Source organism: Camelus bactrianus, chromosome 13 (genome assembly GCF_048773025.1).
Source record: "Camelus bactrianus isolate YW-2024 breed Bactrian camel chromosome 13, ASM4877302v1, whole genome shotgun sequence".
NCBI classification, from domain to species: domain Eukaryota; kingdom Metazoa; phylum Chordata; class Mammalia; order Artiodactyla; family Camelidae; genus Camelus; species Camelus bactrianus.
In genome coordinates, this window is record NC_133551.1 from 69,560,115 (window position 1) to 69,580,818 (window position 20,704).

Genomic DNA, 20,704 nt, shown 5'->3' on the forward strand with positions numbered 1-20,704 from the left:
AGAGCGAGGGTCCCTCCACCCCTGGAGGCCTGGGAAAAGTGGCGTGACTCTGGTCCCCTTCCCCTTGCCCTCCTCTTACCACCTCCTTGAGGCCACCTGGGTCCAGCTGCCACCTGCATGACAGGAGGCCTCCCCGCCTTCCCAGCTCCTCCTTAACCTTCATCCAATATCACCACAGAAGCTTGAGGCCCCTTGAAGATGCAGAGCACACACTGCCATACTCCTGTGCTGAACACCCTCCCTGGCTGCCTGTCAGCTGCCTGACTGCCCCATGTGAGGCCCCCGCAGGCCACCTGGGGGTACTTTTCAGTTCTGGAAGGTGCTCGACTCGTCCCACCTCAGGGCCGCCAGCAAGCTTCCTTCCCTTCTTCACACGATCTTTCCTGTTGGTGGTCTCAGCCCTGCGGTCCAGAGACCGGAAGTGGCCCCCACCCACGGCCCAACAGAGCAGCACTTTGGACAACCCACCCCACAGCCCTCGTTCACGTGGGAGACCCACCACCTGCACGCCCCACGGGCACAGCTCCCCGGGAGCGGGCCTGTCATTCTGCTCCGTCTCATCCACTGAGGGGCCTCACGTGCCCTGGACACTGTGTGACGACACATCGCTCCCCCGGCCCCTCATCCCAGTGAGAGTTTAGGGGCAGCGGCCCCAAGCCAGCTGCTGCTGTAGGCACTGGGGACCCCCGGGGGAGTGTCACGGACGGGTCCGCCCTTGGCTGGTGCTGTCAGACCCCACAGTGAACACGGGTTGAAGGAGCCCCAGTGCGCACCCCGGGGAGGAAGGCCTCCCACCGGGGAGCTCCTGGCTGCTTTGACGTGGACAGACTCAAGTGCAGGCTGGGAACTGTCCAAGTCTCTTAGCAAAACTGCAAAGCACGAGGTCTGCCCCTCCCCTGCCCTCATTCCAAACATTTGCAGGCCGCCTAGAAGGCAGGCCTGGCGCAGTGTGTCCAGAAAGAAGGGAACACCCTTGGCCTCAAGAAGTCTCAAGCGAGTAGAGCCGGCACACACAAGTTAGCACGATACAAAGCAGGGGTCCATCTGCTCGGGGCACAAGAACACTGGAAATGGGCCTCGGGAGACTGAGGGGGGAGGCAGCAAGCAGGGACATTGGCACGAGCAAAGGCAAGGAGGCTGGAAAGCCAGAGGACCCTGGCTGAGCAGTGAACAGCACGAGGTAAGGAAGGGCAGGAGGAAGCCTAGAGAGGTGACTGGGTCAGGTTACAAAAGGTCTTCACCCTGACCACCACTCTGTGCCTCCAGCCCCGGCTTGCCATCTCTAGCAGTACTCAAGACTGGAATTTTCATTCTTGCCCCTTGTCCTGGACTGAATGTTTGTGTCCCCAAAGAATCCTTATGTGAAACCTAATCCTTGACATGATGATGGTATCTGGAAGTGGGGCCTTTGGGGGGTGATGAGGTCATGAGGGTGGGGCCCTCATCAATGGGACTAGTGCTCTTGTAAAAGAGACTGCAGAGAGCTAGCTCCCTGGCTCCTTTCACCATGTGAAGACAAAGCCAAAAGACAGCTGTCTATGAACCAGGAAGTGTCCTCACCAGACACAGAATCAACTGGTGCCTGGATCTTGGACTTCTGGTCTCCAGAATTGTAAGCAACAAATTTCTGTTGTGTCTAAACCACCCAGTATTTTTGTTAGAGAGGCCTGAATGGACTAAGACGCTCTTCTTCATCAGTTCTCCCCAGTTACCCATCCTGCCAGCACTTGTTCCCACTCAACTGCCACCAGACGTCTATTTCACACTAAGGTGTGAGTGACTGCTAAGCATCCCCAATTACATTTACGTTACCAGGCAAGTGGAAGACAGGATTGTTTCTGTTTAATTTGATTTTAGGGGCTTGATGTCTGGGCTTCCTCAAACTGCCCCAAGGAAGCCCCTGAGGCTGTTTACTGTCTATGCAGATGGCAGAAAATTCCAAGAGACCTGTCTTCAAATCCAGTACTGACCAGAGCCTTGTTGTGACCTTGAGCAAGGCTTCTCATTTCTCTGGGTCTCTGTTGCCAGGTACACTGCATAGGGAAAATGCCACCTATTTAGGGTTGCCAGATTTAGCAAAACAAACCAAAATCCCCACCTCTCTGGCTGGTGCACAGTTTAATTTGAACTTCAGATAAACAACAAATAACTTTTAGTATAAGTGTGTCCTAAATATTGCATGGGGCATACCTATGCTAAACATTTATTCGTTGCTTATTTGAAATTCAAATTTAACTGTGTGGGATGTGTTTTATTCAGCAACCCTACCTCCATCCCATTTAGGTGGGGCATCACGAGAAAGGGCTGGCCAGATCATCTCACAGGAGGAAGGGGGTGAAGGCACAGAACACCCCTGCACCCTGCACTTGGATGAGAGCAGAGAGCAAGTTAGGGCTGGGTGCCCTTCTCCTGAGCCAACAGCAGCAAAAGGCAGATTTTTCCTGGGCTCACCTTGCTAATACGTATGACACCTAGGCCCCGCCCCTCAGTTCATGCCCGGAACAAGCAGGAGGGCGGGATACCAGGTGCGGCACCTGTAGGAGCCAAGGCTTCAGAGACCGGGCTGGAAAAACAACTCCACGGAAAGAGAGAGGCTTGTCCAAACTTACTAACTGCACCTGCCGCAGCTGGACTAGATCTTCCAGGGGCAGAGATGGGTGACAACCTGGGACTGCAATCACAGAGAGCCTCACAAGGCTGGAGCCCATGTACCGGCCCTGGGACCAGTCACAGGCACTTCCCCTCCCTGGGCCTCAGTGGCCTCACCTGTGAAATGGGAGTGACGGGAACGAGGCATACGTGCATGCACTTAAATGTGCTATGAGCACAAGGAGTGCTGTGTGCGCCCTCATGCCCACAACTCCCCTTCCCTTCTGCACAGGCGGGAGCAACCACACTCCTCAGAAGCAGTGATTTGGAAGACTTGGGTTTCTGCCTCAGAGGGATTACTACCTTGCTGTGTGACTTTGGGCAAGTTACTGTCCCTCTCTGGGCCTTCATAATATTAGTGCCCTTAAAGAAATTCATTCTTCATGAATCTAGGTGAATGCTACTAGATCGTGCATTTCTAGATTATGCATTTTTGCCCTTGGTGGGACAAGGTCAACAGCTGCACCACTCAGTGAGGCCACCACCAGGCACACGTGGCTATGTAAGTATAAATCAGTCACAGTGAACAACTCAGTTCCTCAGCCGCACCAGCTACATTTCGAGCGCACAGAGACCACCCCGTCATGGCACGGAATTCCTGGTCAGTGCTGGTCTAGGGGCACCAATGGGAAAAGAAGAAAGTGGTGTCTGTTAAGCACCCAGTGCAGCACCAGCCCCACAGACACATGGACAGGAGGGAGCCCAGTGCCAGAGGCGGGAGAGCTGCTGGGGGAGGAGCCACGTTTCTGGGGAAACCATACTGGCCCGTGCCCAAGGACCAAAAAAAAAGGAAAGATCGATTGTGTATCTCACTGCCGACGCTGGGGGGCGGGGAGCGGTGAAAGGGCCTGGTGCCAAAAAAGCCACAGACTCAGCGGAGCTCCTGGCCACGGAAGCCGGAGGTAAGCGTTGCTGGGGGGACAGTGGCTCTCCTGCCCCAGGGGAAGCCGCCAGCTATCAGTGCTACTGCCCCCAGGGGTGGCCCTCCCAGCAGGCCCCGCCTCTTTCCAAGGGCAAGGGTGGGTGTGGCACACCTACTCAGGTGGCAAAGGGGACTGGGGCAGATCTTGCCCCTCTCCAGGGCATCTCCTTTTGTTTGCAAGAGCAGTGAGTGCCCGGCATTCAAAAAATGCCATTTCCCAGCCTCCCTTGCAGCTAGAGTTGTCTCTGGGACCCAGTTCTGGCTGGTGAGATATAGGACAAAGTCCCTGAGGAGAACTGCCCTTCAAGAAAAAAAGGCTTTTCCTCCTCTCTGCCTTCTTGCCTGGAAAGTGGACTTGTGGTTAGAGCGGCAGCAGCCACACTGTAACAAGGAGGCAACATGCACAGGGGGCAAAAGACATGCCAAGGGGAAAGGACAGAGCCTGGGGCCTGGCGAGCACAGCTCAGCCCTGCACCTGCGTTGAGACTTGGAGCAGCATCAGCTGAGCAGGGCCACCTGGCACAGGAGAGCCTTTGATTTCCCTGCTGATCTACCAGCTCATTAGAACAAATCACCATCCAGTGGGCAGCAGCCTCCGTGGGTCTGTCTTGTGGCCGGCTCAGCTGTGGTATCCAGGAAGCAGGAGGAGGATGTGATGGTAGGGACCACGGAGGAATTCACACAGCGCAGAAGAGAGATGACCGCTCTTGGCCCCAGGGAAGAGCCCGAGTTTGTAACAAGTCCTCTCCTGGCTTGATTTTTGTGAGCTCCCAGAGTCGGGGTGGGAGAGGAGGAAGAGAAAGGAAGAGACTTACTTTCTGTGACTGTGGGGCACCATCCAAAGACTACATGGACAGGCAATGGGGGACCAAGAGCCCTCTGAGGTCCCTCAGTGAGTGGCAGATTTGTAAAGTCCAGCCTTTGCAAGCCTAAGGTCCCACTGGTAGTAACATTGTAGTCACTGTATCACAGTGACAGTGACTCCTTGACTAACACTTCCGGAACACACGGGCTCTGCTGCATTTTACTTGCCTTAACTAGTTTAATTTTCACAATAACCCTCTGAAGTAGGTTCTATCAGCATCACCCGCCTTTTACAGATGGGGAAGTTGAGGCACGGGAGTTACATGACTTGACCAAGGTCACACAGAGTAACAGGCAGAGCCAGGGTTTGAAGTGGGCTGTCTAGCTCCAGTGCCCACCCTCAGTCTTAACTGCCCTGGTCCATCTTGCAGGAGGAGAGGACAACAGAGTCTGTGGAGTCTGTGGGTGACACAGAGGGAGCCCAGGGCCCAGCAGGCTCACTGGGGTGGACGGCAGCGGAGGCAGGCATGCCCCCAGCACGAATGAGCTTCCTCGCTTCCCACGTGGGGCTGGGTCACAGTGAGCTGGCCACTCCCTGTAGGGCCCTCCCTGCTCTCCCCCAGGGGCACAATCCCCTCGCAGCTCCTGGAGAAGGATGTGGCCATGGAGTCAGCCTGTTGGTTCCACGAGGGCAGGGGCTCTGTTCTGCTCACACCCGATGCCCAGTGCCAGCCCAGTGCGGGGCCCTCGGCAGGAGGGCAAGCGCGGTGCGGGGCAGAGATGGGACTGGCAGGTCTGGGTCAGCCAGCCGGGGCTCAGTCCTGGCTCCCTCGCTTCCGAGCTATTTGACCTCTGGACAAGTGACCTCTGAGTTTATCTGAAAATGGAGCCAAGACTAGTCTCCTAGGCCTGTGGTAAACATTAAACAAAGCAATCATCTGAGTGGAAGCATTCCAGAAGGCTCTAAATGGGGCCACGTGTAGCTCATCAAGATCATTAATATAGGACAGGGCAGACCTCCCCCACGTTCCGAGGGAAGGCCTTGGCCTCAGTGACCGCAGAGCCCTGACCCGTGGGCCGCCCAGCCCGGGAGGGGTGGGTTACATGGCAGAGAGGGCTGAGTCACCCCATCTGGAGTGAGGGCAGGAGGAAGAGCCTGGGGGCTCCGGGTGGAGGCCAGGCTGCAGTGGCCGTCCCCAGCTGCCTGCCATGGGTGGACACAGCCCTGCACACATCTGTCAAAACTCACCAGACTCAAACCACACCCTTAAGCTCTGTGCATTTCGCTGTATGTAAATTATACCTCAAGGGGGAAAGAAAAAATCTAAACACAGCAATAACAGTTCAGATTTTTCATTAAAAACTCACTTTTATAGACCCTCCCCCCAAACTCAGGTATAGAGCCCAGTGGGGCCCCAGCCCTCCAACAGGCCTCAGTGGAAGGGGAGCCTGGGTCCAACCCTAGGCTCTGTGGACAACCTCCGTTCCCGACACAGGCCTCCCTTCCAACCAGGTCAGTACAGGGGTTGTGAGGCCGCCCTGTCGTGGACTGGCCTAGCAGCAGGCAGGCCGATGAGTGCTCCAGAGTTCTGCTGCGGCCGGGACTGCCACTATTGTTGTTACCGCCAGATCTGGTTCAGGTCGTAGTCTCAGAACATTAGGACGATGCTGGTTCTAAAAATCAGGAATCTGAATGGGGAGGGTATAGCTCAGTGGTAGAGCACGTGCTTAGCATGCATGAGGTCCCAGGTCCAATCCTCAGTACCGCCATTAAAATAAATAAACCTAACTACCGCTTTCCCTCAAAAATTAAAAAAAAATTAGGAATCAGATTGTTCTCGGGGAGGTTAAGATGTTAAGACCGAGATACAATGATTCATAGCAAATCACCATGAGAGATGGGCTTGCAGACCCCAAGACTAAACAGTTAGAGGACCAGATGTAGTCACCTGTCCGAAGAGGCTGGGACCTGGTGGTGGAGGGGGACCCTGAAAAGGCAGAGTCAGGGAGGGGGTCGCTGGCAGACCCCACCACCCAGGTGGAGAGTGTGGGGGATGGGGGTCATCACCAGTGGTCTAAGGGCACCTCCTCTGTTCTCCTGCCTTTCTGCGGGGGTTGCGCATGCTGAGAAAGAGGTCAGCTGCATGTTCTTATGTTCCCTCTGTTCCTGAATTCACTCCTTCTCATCATCACAGTGATAGCAGGAATGCTCTTTTGAGCCCCTTGTGCATGCCCGAACCTTTCTCAATCTTCACACCATTCCTTCTCAATCATCAAATAACCCCAGGGGATGCACCCATTTTACAGCAGAAGCTGAAGCAGCGAGAGTACATGGTTAAGCCCAGGCGGTCTGGCTGCAGAGCCTTTCCTGGTAACCACTGAGTTATATGATCCCCCTTCTCCTGCGGGTACAGCAGCCAGACTGCAAGCTCCCCCCACCAGGCAGTCAAGCCTCGTGTTCCCTCCCAGGGCCTGGGGTGGTCAGGGAGCCCTCAAACCCTCCTGGACAGATACCACCGTTTGCATCCTTTCCCCAGCTTCGAAGGCCCAAGGGAGCAGAACTTCTTGGCTAAGCTGACCCAACATCCAAGGGGGGCCTGGAGTCCTGAATTCGGACAGGGCAGTGGGGGCAGTGGGGGCAGCAGCACCAAAGCGGCCCTCGGTTCTAGACTCAGCCCCGAAGGTTGCTCAAAGCTCTGTCAATGACTGGAATTCCACAGGGACGTTCAGCCAGGCTGGTCCTGAATGTACTGGTTCACCTGTGGAGAGAGGAAGCCGGGAGCCCCAGGGGCAGGCCTCCACTCGCCACAACGGGCCTCTGGGACAGGGGAGGGGAGCCTTGACATCACTTCCTGCTGCTGGGTTGGTCCCCCCAGGCCCAGCTCAGGCTCCCCTCCTGCCTGGTCCCAGTGTGGGGAGCTGAAAACAGCTCTCTGGGACCACCTCTGTTCACCAGCAGACTCTCCGTCCCTCCCCCCACTGCCCTGCATGTGGAGACAGACCGACGAGGCCAGGAACAGGGCTGGCAGCAGGCAGACAAGAGCTGCGACTATGCTTTGCGAGAGATTTCTGTGTTCTCCGGGCCTCTGTCATATGATCCTGACACTTTAAGCTTTGGGGGTGATGGGACACAATACAGCACTCACCAAATTCAAGGAGATTCTCAAAATCAGGCCCAGCCACTTCCCAACAGTATTAATCCCAAGGCCTGGTGATTCTTACCACAAGTGGGTGGGGGTGAGCACGGCAGGTACCAGGTGGTGCAGCCTTTGTCTTTTTCTCATATTTCACAGCAACTGTTTTTTCTTTTAAGTGCTGTTTAATCCGACTCTTCTGCAGAGCTGTTCCAGTGCAGCTGCTGGCCCATAAACAGACCTTTCAGCCAGACCCGTCCTGGGCCCCTGACGGCCAAGCTAATCCTCTTCCACAATCTTGGGGGGCCCACATTTCCCACAGAGAGCTGTGCCCACCCAGCTCCACCCCCAGCGAATCCAATTCTCTCCAAGGAAGGGGTCCGCCTCCTTTCATCACCCCTCACCCAGCACCGACTTGGCAACCATCGTGTGCCAAGCACCAGCCCTGGCAGGGTGACGGTCACAGGTTCAAAATCAGAGCTGCCCCAGGGAGGTGAAGGAATCACAAACCCCCAGCATGCAGCTCCCTAGTTCTTGGGCAGAACCAAATCAGAGGTTCTGGGCTGAGAATGTGGTCCCTGCAGCCGGCCCGGCCTGATTCCCACAATGCGCCCGTTTGTCACTCGAGGCCCTGGCTTCCTGTGTCCATTGCTCTGCAAGTGGCTTGATGCTGCCATGCACTGACAGCCGATAGGTGCCCCATGGTCCTCGGGGGTCTGCAGCAGTCACTCAGCAGATGATTTTAGCTCCAGAAGGAATGGGAACCCCCCCATACAGCATCTCCTGTCACCTAGGTGGCGAGTCCCTGATAGGCTGCAGCAGCCGTGACTGGTCAATCCCAAAGCCGGGTGCTCTGGCCTCCCCTGGGCATTATCTCCCCTAGACTGGGCAGCAGACTCTTCGGTTCAGCCAATATTTACGCCTCCAGTCTTTTCGACTGAGCACATCCATTTCCCTTTGGGGAGCCACCCACTCCCAGGGCCTGTAATTCAGGCAGAAATAGGACTCTTTGTAGCCAATCAGAGGGCTGAGTTGCCCTGGCCACTGTGATTGGTTGAGCAGGGGAAAGCACATAACCCAAGTCAGTCCAGTCAGAGTCAGTGTCTGGACCAGGAGCCGCTCTCTTTAATGATGGATGTAAGGATGGAGCCTGGAGGTGCTGGCCGCCAAGAAGGGAGTGCCAACAAGACCAAGACTGGATTCAGACAATGTCTACGTCCTGGATCACACCACACCTGAAGCCAGAATTTACTCCTGGCTTTCAGTTACATGAGCCAATACATTCTTAAGCCAGTTTGAGTTGTGTTTTCTGTCTCTTGCAACTGTAAAAGAATCCTGATAAACTGCTTCTGTCAAGGACCATTTTCTGGGTGCCCAGTATCTCCACCAGCTTAAAGGCCACCTGCTACGTGCTAAGCACTCTAAACTATCACTCTCCTTCAGAAACCAGACAAACAGAACAGACAACGGAATTCACCTCCACAAAACCAGTGAGCACCTACCCCCGCCGTGTCCTTTAATCCTAGTTTTTCTTTGACTGCAGTGACCAGTCCCCCTGGCCTGAAACCCTGCAAGGCACAAACTTTCAAGTTCTGCCTCAAGGCCATTTCCAGACCTTTCCTGCCCAAATCAGCCTTTCTCCTGTTCTCCCACCTGGAGGGGTCTGCAAGCACTAACCCACAACAGGCTTCCTTGGCCTGAGGGCTCCAGGTCCCATCCAGGTGTTGAGTATGTGCCTGACGCTGAGCCTGGGCCCCTGAACTCTCTCGCCACGCCTGTGGGAGCAGCGGATGTCAACGCACGAGTCTGATTGCAAAGCTCATATTCTTGACTGGACTAGGCTCTCAGCCCTAAATACGGTAATGTGGTCCATATTTCTCAAACTAAATGCCAGGACTAAGAGCAAGACACAGAGCTGGAACTGGGTCTTTCTTCAAACTTTGGGGAACATGGCTGGGTCCCCCAGCCTTGGCTCTTGCCACAAGCCTCCCTCCTCCCTAAGGCCTGGCTCCTAAAGGGAGGAATCCAGGAGAGGTACAGCAAGCAGCGGGGGGCACTGCCTGTTCCCCTCTCCTCCCTCACCAGTGCGACTCCCTCCTCTCACCCCTCCTCCCTCTTCTCCATCCTCCCAGGGGAAAGAAAAAACTACCGAAACACAAAGAGGAAAAGAAAGGAGAAGGCTTGGTTACACCTACCAACTCATCACATGGCCCATCCACGCAGCGAGCACACAGCTCAGTGCAGACCAGGAGGAACCAGCTTGACCAAGGCCTTGCCCTGCAGGGCACAGCCCAGCCTTTGCTTTCTTTCCCACCCCTGAGTCTGAGCCAGCAGCAAAACACCTGCATCTCAGTTTCTCTCTCCACCCATCACCAGAAGGCACAGCGCAGACTGAAGCTGCCTGTCCCACTGGTCAGAGAGCGGGTTCTCCCAGGTCCAGCTCCCGGTGGGAGAGCTACAGTTCAAAGAAGCCGAGGGGGAAGAAAAAAGACATTTATATCCCCATTTTATAGACAGCCAAACTGAGGCCCAGAGGAAGGTGCCTGGAATTAACAGACTTGACTGCCAGGCCATTGGCTAGCTGACCTGGACACAAACTGGAAACAGGCTTTGGCAGAACATTCTGCTCAGCCCTTCTTAGACATCCATCCACTCAGGGGTTAAATGCATCGAACCGTGTAAGGCATGCCACAGGCCCCCGCAGATGTAAACAATTATGCAGAGAAAAGTGGGCAGCCAGCGACTAGGGCCCAGTCGGGGCTCTCCCCTAACCATCGCCAGCCCACAAGTCTGAAATTCCCGCATCTTCAGATCTGTATCTCCAACAGATCCAGGCTTTCAGAAGAATTTAAACCAAGTCAGGGCCATGGCCCAGACAAACTGCAAACCTGGAGAGCTCGCTGTCTCAAATGTGGCTCCAGAAGGTGAACTAAGAATGGGGTTTCTCTGCTATGGCTTGACCGCTCTGTCCCTCAGCTCCTTCACCCATAAGACGCAACAGTGACAGTGGAGAGCGGCGGTTCTGGAACCGGCTGCCTGGATCAGATCCTGGCTCTGTTCTTTAGTAGCTGTTTGACCCCGGCAGGTCTCTGCAGTGTTCTCACGTGAGGAATGCAGGTAACAACGGCACCCATCTCCCAGGGCAGCTGTTGGCTTATGAGTAACAGATAAAAAGCTGCAAGCGGGGCCCGGCACCAGGAGAGCCCTCAGCTGGTTCCACTGCCATCAAGAGGATGCCTGACCCCACAGAAGGGGCGGAAGAGGAAGAGGGGGTTTTGGGCTCCTGTGGGGAGCCGGGCACACCCCGCGGACTCACCATCCATCTAACTCACCCCTGACTCTTCTCCAGCCCAACTGAGCAGCTGCTCCAGGAAGAACTAAAATATGCTCTGCATACTTTAAATGTTTCACTTATGAAAACTGGCAGGACCCGCCTTTCTAAATTGTTTAGCAATAAAGTCAGTACCGAAAACCATCGGAGGCTCTCGCTGCTGGAGCGCGGGGTCAGGGAGCCAGTGGGGGGCGGGGGAGCAGGACAGGCCGGCCGCCAGCGCGGAGCCCACTGGGGCTTCCAGAAGGCGCCATCTGGGATTTTTCAGAGGGGCACTGGGATCATGTCCTGGTGTCCTGATGTGAAATTGGATCCTCCCTCTGGAAGCCAAGCCCCAAGCCAGCGGGGGCAGTGGGGAGGGCCCTTCCGGCCTGGGACGTGTTCCCACACTCCAAGGGCGCCCCGGTTTCCAGCCAATAGAGTTAATTGAAAAATTACCTTGGGCTGAGAAACAGCAGGCCTGGGCCATGCAGGCTGGGTCGCAGGACACCCTACTCGGCCTCCGGCGTGACTACTTCAACCACCCGCAGCTGGAAGGCCAGGAGCGCGCTCGGCACCCCAGGAGCAGGGCAAGCTCGATGTGCCGGGCTCCCGTCCCGAGCAGCCCCCCAGCAACTGTGGAGGGGGTACGCTGCCCGCGTCACAGGTGACAAGACTCAAGCACGGAGACCCGGGGCCTGCCAAGTGCAGTGCTGAGGAAGGCGTGGGCCACGGTCACCAGGGCCACCTGGCTCCCCTGCAACGCTTCTTCCCAGGGTGCTCTTCCTCCACGTGCCACGGGGCCCCCAACCCCAAATCCTAACAATCACAGCTCAGACGGAAGCACGGGGCGCACACCAGCTAGCAAGGCCGGCCGGGGAACTCCGGCCCCGTCTGGGAGGCGATGATGGCGTCTTCATACGCAGATGGCTGCCTGCGCTGCTGGCAGATACTGCTAAGCTGAACGTAGTGCTTTTCACTCTTCAATGTGCTCCCACCTCATGTTTATCACCCAGCCCCCTGGGAAGATGACAGTGGTGGGCTTTATCGTCCTCATTAAGGGGCAGTCAACCAAGGCCCGAGGAGTAACAGCTTCTCCACTCAGCCAGCTCACCCAGGGATACTGAGGTGCACAAGGCCTGGGCCCCCTGACCTTAGGCCTCCCCTCAACCCCTTCCACCTCACCTGTGCAGGCTCCTGGGGTCAACCCTTCCTGTCTGGGCTAGTTGGTCTGTTCCTGTCCTCTTGGGTCCCTGTCTGTTCAAAGGGCCTGGGGCACCACAGTTCTACAGTGGTCCGTCCCCGCTCCAGACACCTTTGTAGTCATGGGTTCTGAGACTTCAAAGTAGGACATCAGTGGTGGCCTCACAGCTGTGTCTGTCTTTCCATCAGGCTACAACCTTCAGGACTTAAAATGTACAAAACCAGTGAGAAAAACAATCTTCTTTCACTTGGGGATTTTCAGCAGTGAGGTCTATCAGCCAAATGTACAATCGAGGCAGAAGATGGTTTGTGTGTTTAGTTTTTCAGTTGGGGGCAGGGGAGAGCAGCAGGATGAGGAGGGCAAACTCAAGTCCCTGAGTTACAGTATCTGTGGACAGAACTCCTCGCACAGGAAAACACAATCAGAACACAGAAGCTGCATCTCCAATTTCCAGTTTTGACAAAGGCTTGCAGAGCACCTGGACTGAGAGGCAGTGTGGTCTAAGTGGTCCGAAGCACCTCGGGGACCAGTTGGTCTGGGTTTGAGTGCCGGCCACTGACTAACCTCTCTGTGCCTCAGTTCCCTGACCTGTAAAATGGGGCAATAACAGTATTCACCTTACAGGGTTGTTGTGAGGATAAAATGAGTGACTACACACATACACATACACACACACACACACACACAGACGATACACGTGAAAGAACAGTGCTTGGCCAAATGCTGCCTGGAGCCAGTTCTCCCTTCCCCCTCCCGGGAGCCACCGCCTTCTGGTTCTGAGACCAGCCCCTACCCTGCAGCCTTGCCCCTGGATCCCCAGGGGCTTCTTCTCCTGGAAGCTCCAGACCCGAACCCCTGGGTAGAACATTCCTTGCTGAGAGCTCTCCAGAGCGGGGCTCCCAGCAGCTGGGGGCTGGTTGCTGAGGAAGTGACCCACAGACCCTAATCTGGAGGTCTGGGCAGAGAAGCCCCCTCTATTTCCCCCAGTTTACAGACTGAAAGAGGCAGAGATGTAACTTGAATTCCTGCTTTGAGCTGCTGCCAGCTCACCACCAAACGTTTCCCCTGTCTGGCCGGCCTACTCCACCAACACTTCGCAAAGGTCAAATGCTTACTCTACTCTGCAGAATGACTGCCTCTTGGGAGCGCAGAGGAGAAAACTATTCGAAAAATGTAAATTGAAAAAACCCCACGGCTTGCCACCCACCGCCCCCAACACACACTGGCGCATGCGTGCACTGCTTACCCCAGGTCAACGGAACACACGACCGTGTCCCAGCACCTTGTTCTTAAAACAAGTCAGAGGACAAAGAGGCGATGCAGAATTTCCACCCATGGTGATCAGCGCCTTGGCTGTTTTCCTTGGAGGAATATAAACGACCTGCCAAGCCAGACACGGAAATCTCGTGTACAGAAGGGCGTCCTTCCAGGTCTTTCTGGAGCACCACGTATTATGTGCCCCAGTACCCAGCACAGCCCTGACCCAAAAGCTCAGCCCAAGAAGTGCCCGTAGAGCTGAAGTTAGCCCAGGGCACAAGCTTGGGGCAAGGGAAACGTCAGATCAGGCCGAAGCTCTCCTAGGACGGCGCTCCGCTGGCCAGAGGTGCTTTCAAGACCAAACATGCTTTTCTCTGACGCCTCTCTCTTGCACACCGCTCCCCCCAACCCCAAGAGAAAACCCGACTCCAGCCAAAGACTAGCAGGTTCTGGGTGTGGCTGTGGATCAAAGTGTCCGGCTTAAAGGAATGAACAGAGCGGGAGCAGAGACACTGGGTGTGGATGGTTTGGAGCAGGTCAAAGGCTTTCCGGTGATCTATAGACAGTTGAGCTTTCAACAGCGCAGGGGTCAGGGGCCCACCATCCAGTTAAAATTCCGTGTGTAACTTACAGTGAGCCCTCCGTATCCCTGGTTCTGTGCCCAAGGGGTCAGCTCTCCGCAGAGGGTGTAGTACCGCAGTATTTACCATCGACATAATCCACGTGCAAGTTCAAACCCGTGTTGTCCAAGGATCAACTGTTTTTTATTCTCATAAGCTGGCCGCCTCCTGCCCTGCTCTGTTGAGTGGAACGTCTAGAGCTTTCCTCTTTCTTTTCTCTAGGCCACAGACTTCAAACCTGGAACATCCGGGCCTTAAGCTACAACCTCTTTCCTGACACATTTGAAACAGTATGGATCGCTCGGGGGGAAGGAGATTAGATGCGTGTAACTGGTGCTGGCCGTGTAGGGGATGTAAACAAAACACGCACACTATACTTTGTGGATGCTTAAAAACTGCTCCCATGGTTGGGCAAAGCAGCAGAAAATAAGCCAATTGAAGAAGTTAAGTGTCTTAACCAGGGGCAGGTGTTAGCATCGTAACTCAACTCGTCACAAGCAGCAGCCCTATGTGCTGCAGGCCTGCTGCCACGACCCTCTGGAGCTGTGGGCAGGTGGCCAGACAGGCCAGTGAGGTCACTCCTCCTCTGGTGGTAGATGGCATGGAGCTGCCGACGTTCCAAGAATTTGAAACAACCCCACACACGAGCTCTGGCTATTCTTCAGCCAGGAGGCCCCAGACAAGGGAGCCCAAACCCAGCAGGGAGAGGATGAGGGGACGCAGCCCCTCCGGTCCTTCTCCAGGGGAGCAGACAGCACGGATTTTCAGCAAAGCCCATGGGCAGGGCCCAAGAGTTGTCAGCTAAGATCCTTTCAGTCATCATGAAAATTAACCCAGGCTAACCCCACTGCCCAGGAAACTGTTTCTGCTCCTAGATCTCTGGACAAACCTATAAATTTCCTTCCAAATTAGCATTTGCTCTGCATGCACACCTGCAAAAAGTTAATTTGGGGGAAGTAGAGAGGAAAAAACAGACCGGCTGGCTCAATTTATACATTCCCAGGCAGAGAAATTCAATCTCCTTTTTCAACTGGTCAACATTCAATGTACTGTTTTTCTCTCCACCCTCCTTTCTGTAATCTCCCCGCTGCATGCAAATATTCACAGGACCCTCCTGCCAAGAGGTGAGTGCTGTTTATCTGGCCGTGGATGCTGCTTACAGACCCCGAAAGGAATACGTGAACTGGTCACTGGATGGTCCTGGGGTTCCTCCTGACCTAAGAGCTGTCAGCGGCGGGTGGGTGGTGCAGGGTGGGCATCAGAGAAGGAGAATCGAGTTCTGATTCCACCGCCCTGGCCTGGCCCAGGCTACTGTGCCAGCCCCACCTGCCCTAAAAGCATTCCATGGCGTTTCCAGTTCCCTCTCTCCTTGCCGGCTGCCAGGGGGACCGGCCTGATGTCCTCAGACTCCCGCTGAGTCCTCTTAAACAAACATCAGGAGAGCCAGGAACGCACAGCTCCGGCTGGGGAGCATTCTTCCCTGCGATATGCAGGGGAAGACGTGCCCTCCAGCAGCTCTCTCGGGCCTCACAGAAGCCTCCTGGTCGGGGGATGAGAGTCCAAGTTTGGTCAGCTGAGCAGATCAAGGCAAGACATCTCGTCCTGCAAACCCCCAGCACAGTCCGCTCTGCCCTGGCTGGGAAAAAAAGACGCTTAGGGAAAGGAAGCTGGTTTACTGGTTTGTGTGCCACAGCGGCTGTCTTCTCATGTCAGAGGGGCTATTGTGTCGAGGAAACAGATTTTGTGCATAAGATTCTAAAATGGTAGGACACGGGCCAAGGGTGGATGCTACAATGAGATCGATTTGGGGCTCAATATAAAAGTGAGTGAAGGCTTAAAATGAACCAGTTAAAAACCTGTAGGGACAGCTGGAGAGGAAGGACGTTCCCCGCCCCCAAAGGCGTTCCAGCTCAGGAGGGAGCCCGTTCTGGACACAGGAGTCAGTCTGTCTCCCTGGCCCTCAGTTCCCTAAGTTAACCACCTTCCCCTAGCCCCCAAGGGAAGCTGCTCACCTGCACAGATGCAGCTGATCGAATAGTCACCAGACCCAGGGCTTGCCAATCCGATTTTGTCTCCCAGGCATTTAAGAAATTGACAAGTTCTGCGGGAGTAGACCCCCTGGCAGGGGAGTACGGCCAGGGAGGCAATCAGGGAGGACCCTTGGAAATACCTAGGGAGGGGGGATGGGCGGGAGGGCACTGCCTCAGGCTCCCAGTGTTGGTGTGCGGACCCCACGTGGCTGGCCTTGGCTTCCTGAGGTTGCCTCTGTGTCCTTACAAGCAAGCCCTCCTTTGGTTTGAGTGCCTTTAAGTAAGCATTTGCTTCTCAGCCCTGAAACACCAGCGCGCCCCTGGCAGGGGACACTGCAGTGGGAGACAGGGCCCTCCCTGGAGGTGGCTGGGCCAGGCGAAGACTCAGCCATGAAACCTGGTGGTCCTGAGGCAGTGAAGGGGGTCAAGCCTGAGGATGTCCCCCAGGCCCACTCAAGCTCCCTCTCACTCTGGGGTTCACCCATGGCCTCTGCTCCCCGACCTGGACCTCCTCTCATCGCTGCTGAGCCCGGTGCTCACACCCAGACTGCACGCCCTGGAGAACGAAGCAAAAGCTCAGCCATGGCCAAGACTCCCAGCGTCTGCACAGGCAGGAGAGGGCCCGGCGGCACACACCTCATGGAAAGGTGCCTCCAGTACTGCCAACCCCGCCTCGGACCCACGCTTTGTAAACATCATTATCTGCCATCTGTTTGGCTTCCATCATTCCTGTGACAAGATGAACCTGAGGCTCAGAAAGAGGCAGCAGGCTCCCTCAGGGCCCCGGCGTGGGCTTCCCACAACTCCAAAGCCTGACAACGGCTTCTGAGCCGGGGAGCAGAGGGCTAGTGATGTCATCTCCGAAAACGTCTCCTCAACAAGACTTCCCTCGCCCCAAGGCCTTTATTGCCTACACATCGCTGACCCTGGACTTCTCCAACCTGGCATCTCTCCGGTGAGCCTCGTATCACTCCAGGGCCTGCTGTGGTATGAGGCTAATACAAATGATGTTTACTGACACCTACTATGTGCCAAGCACCATGCTAAGGACTGTGTACATGTATTCTCATGTCATCACCACAAAACCCTCCTAGGTAGGGAGAGCATCCCCAATTTACAGATGAAGAAAGTGAGGCTCAGAGGGATTGAGGAGCTGGGGATGACGTGCACCCAGGCGTCTGGCTCTATGGCCCTGAGCACGTGGTACGTCTCCAATGTCCTCATATTCAAAGCCCTAGGTCCAGAGACTTGTCTTAGTGGGAACTCACTCTCCTCCCTGGGGCAGGTACTAAATGAAATGGGGAGCCGGCACCTATACCCCAAAAAACAGCAGGCACAAGGGAAGCCAACCATGCCCTTTTGCCAAATCCTTACCTCCCCAGGCTGCCCACTCCCTGCCTGGCTGTGAGAAGGCAGCATCTGCCTGCTGGGCACGCTATGAATTCAGGTCATCTCCAAAGGGAAGCAGCCAGTGCTCGCCAGGGAGATGGCCAAGCTCCAGATGCAGCCCAGAAAAATCTGACTCCTGCTGGGAAGGTTGAGAGAAGCCAGATGCTGTCTGGCAGGCCTGAGGCACCAGCTGCTGCCACTGACCTCGGCGTGCCCAGAGATAGCGGGAGATGGCAGGGGTCCGGTGAGGGGGACATCACAGCATGCGTTTATGCTGTCCCGGGGGGAGCAGGCACACTGTGCTCAGATCAGGCCCACCCAGGCCCCATACTCAGGAAGCCAACAGGCCCAAAGGTCCTCCTACAAGCCCACCTGGGACAGGTGTGATAAAGACAAAGCTTGAACAGAGGACAAGCGAGAGAAAAGGAGGGGTCGTGACTACTTATGCTCAGGAGACTAAGAAGGAACTTGAGACAGCAGGTGTCCTCCTGGTCCTTAAAGGTAGAAGAGGAAGGAAAAGGGGAGGCAGAAGGAACAATGGACAGAAGAGAAAGCCAAGCTCCTCCACAACGTCTAGAACAGGGCCTGGCCCACAGCAGGTGCTCAAGAAAACCTGCAAAATAATAACTGACGGCACCTACATCTAAGGCTCGCATTTGAATCTTACAGCACCTGGTGAGGGGTACGCATGCACACACACACACACACACACACACACACACACACACGCCAAAGGAATCAGCTCACATTCTGCAGGACAACTCCTGCGTCTGCTTCCTGGCTTCCACTCCTCGGGATGAACATTCTCCCTGACTTTCCTTTGGCTAACACCCCCCTTCTCAGCCTGTGTGTTTCCCTGGAGGCTCACAACCCCTACCCCAACCTATTCCAAGGAAGGGCACCTGACCTGGGCCTGCCAATCAAAGCATTTCTTGCTACTGGACCAAGTGATTGGCTCAGAGCTGTCATACAATTAAAGCTAAGCCAATGAGAGTCAGTCCTGGGATTTTTGCTAGAAACACTGGGAATGAGGGACTCTTTACACTGGAATCCTAGAAAGATAAATGCTGCTTTGGCTTGTTAGGGGTCATTTTTGCCACCAGAAAGGATAAGGCCCAAACAGATAAAAGGAGAGCTGGGAGATGACATCTTCTGAGCCCCTGGATGCAGCTATGCCTGAAGCTTGATCTACCACTGATCAATTCAGTTATGGAGAGCTACTAATTTCCTTTTCTATGAGTCAGTTCTAGTCGTGCTTCTATCATTTGCAACTCAAATAGTCCTGCAACTACATGACTCTCTGGGTAGGTGGTAAGAAAGCAAGAAGTGCAAACAGTACAAGTGGTTTTTTCATTAACAGTTATTGGGCTCTAAGCACGAACCTCTTGGAGCCTTGAATGCCACCCTGAATGACAGTGATCACGTTTCCCTACATTACAGGGTGAATGGAGAGTAGCCAAACTCCTCCAACCTTAACATGTTACGGCCAAGAGCAGCAGGAAACCGCAGCCCTGGGAGAGATGGGCTGCCAGGGACACCTGTGCAGAGCACACCACACCTGAGCCCCTGGCTGGAGTTTGCAGAGCCGCCCTGTGCCCCGCCCACTTCACAAGGACCCAGCCCAGTCCAGGGGGGCAGCCACAAGGAGCTCCCCACCAGGGCTGGGCCTGGACAAAGGGGTGTGTCTGGCACCTTCAAGGGACAGAGTCCCTTTGTTATTCCTCACTTGAGACTCTGCTGCAGGCCAAGGACACAGTGACGCGGCAGAGTGGGCAGCAGCGGGGACAGGAGACAGGTGGCTCCAGCCAGACTCCAGCCGGACTCTTGAGCTGAATCTTGCCTCTTCTACTTCCTGGCTCTATGGCCTGGGCCAAGTTTCTTAATCTCCCTGATATGCTTCAGTTATTGCATCTGTAAAATGGGTGATTAATGCACCTAATTGATTTCAGTAGTTTAATGCAGGCAGTCCTGCCAAGCAAGAGTGCTTAGATCAGGCTCCCCTGCATGATTTTCACCCGAGTGCACGTTAGTGACACGAGACCTTGTAGAAAGTGACGTGGGGGTGGGGGAGACCCAAGAGTCCCTCTGGGTGCACAACTGCTCAGAACACGCGTTCGTCCACTGGCAAACAGCAAGTCTCTGAAAAGAACCCAGAGAACAGAACCAGCAAGTCAGCCCAGGAAGCAGGAAGACGGAGCTGGTGTGGGGACAGCAAGTGGGTGGGGCTCTGCCCCGCGGTCACCAGGGTCAGCTGCAGACAGAAGCCCAGGCGGACACACAGGGACACATGGGGACTTTGGGGAAGTCGCTGATGCCTTCCGCAGGAGCCCAGCAGGAAGGGACGGGAGAATAGCTGCTGGTCATTTCAAACACCCTGGCAGCTGTCCACACACAATCAAACCTCCCCAACCAAGTCCCAGCTAGCTACAGGGCTGGTGAACTAGGATCTTAGTCAGCTACAGGGCCCAGGTAACTAGGACTTGGGCTTAGTTTGAAAGACAGAGAAGCAAACAATGAAAAGACTCCACTGATGCAATGGATTCTTATTTTCTTACCCCCAAGCAGGGAAGTTGTGGAGTCCGGTACAACCACCAATCCTAAAATGCTCGGGTTCTGTGTGAGGACCCGAAAGGTCTGCAGAAGCCTAATTCCAAAAAGGGAGTTGACCAGGCTCTGCCTGCCCTGCTAACCAAGGTGGGGAAGCAGAAGGCATTTCAGGAAATTCTCAAGGACACTGGAAACAAAGAAAGTTCTCGGTGTCTAAGTTTCTGAAAATATCCTGGACTTAACGCATTATGAGAGGAGGACTGTGTTTGGGGCAGGACCGTTTTACCTACAACGTTATCCCTGATACTTAAGAAGGATTCTGGTCCAGACAAGTGCACCATAATTAATTGTAGATTAAACAGACAAAAGAACTTCAGGGGGTCTACCATGTTCAAAGATTCTGGAAACTGAAATGCAAGCTGTCCACTTGTTGATGGAGGTACAGTGACCCGGCAACACATAGGACGAGAGCGGGAGTAAAACCAAATGGACCCATTATGTTACATCATCACACCCAGGCCTGTAGCTGTCTGGCCTGAGATCGGGGCCCAGCGCAGGGCTGTGGGGCCAGAGAGCACCCAGAGCAGCACCCAAGTCAAGTTCTCCATCTGTCCAACTTCTGCCTCTATCTTTTGGTGGGTTCCAAATTCCAGAAGGGAAGAGGGCTGTATTTACTGACCCCTCAAAACCCCAACAATTACTGGTGGGGCTGCAGGTGTTCACCTGCCAGGTGAAGCTCATCCATTAGGGCGCCAATCTATCAGCTGGGTTACAGTTCTTCCTCCTAAGGTGCGTCCAGCTCAAAAATTCACGTCTGCATGTTTCCTCCCACTTGGAG

General features: G+C 55.0%; 1 protein-coding gene across 12 annotated transcripts in view; it reads right to left on the reverse strand.

Annotated features, from left to right (window-relative positions):
• Positions 1 to 20,704, reverse strand: part of KAZN (kazrin, periplakin interacting protein) — a 406,166-nt gene that overhangs the window by 106,059 nt on the left and 279,403 nt on the right. Inside the window, exon 1 of one of the 12 annotated variants that reach the window (XM_074377383.1) lies at positions 10,842 to 10,889. The exons of 7 other annotated variants lie outside the window; for them this stretch is intronic. Coding sequence is in view for 1 of the 5 variants with exons in the window: in XM_074377380.1 (XP_074233481.1) it covers positions 10,826 to 10,832 (7 nt within the window). In the remaining 4 variants the exon portion in view is untranslated. 4 more of the 12 variants (XM_074377381.1, XM_074377380.1, XM_074377384.1 and 1 more) reach the window with 4 other exon arrangements.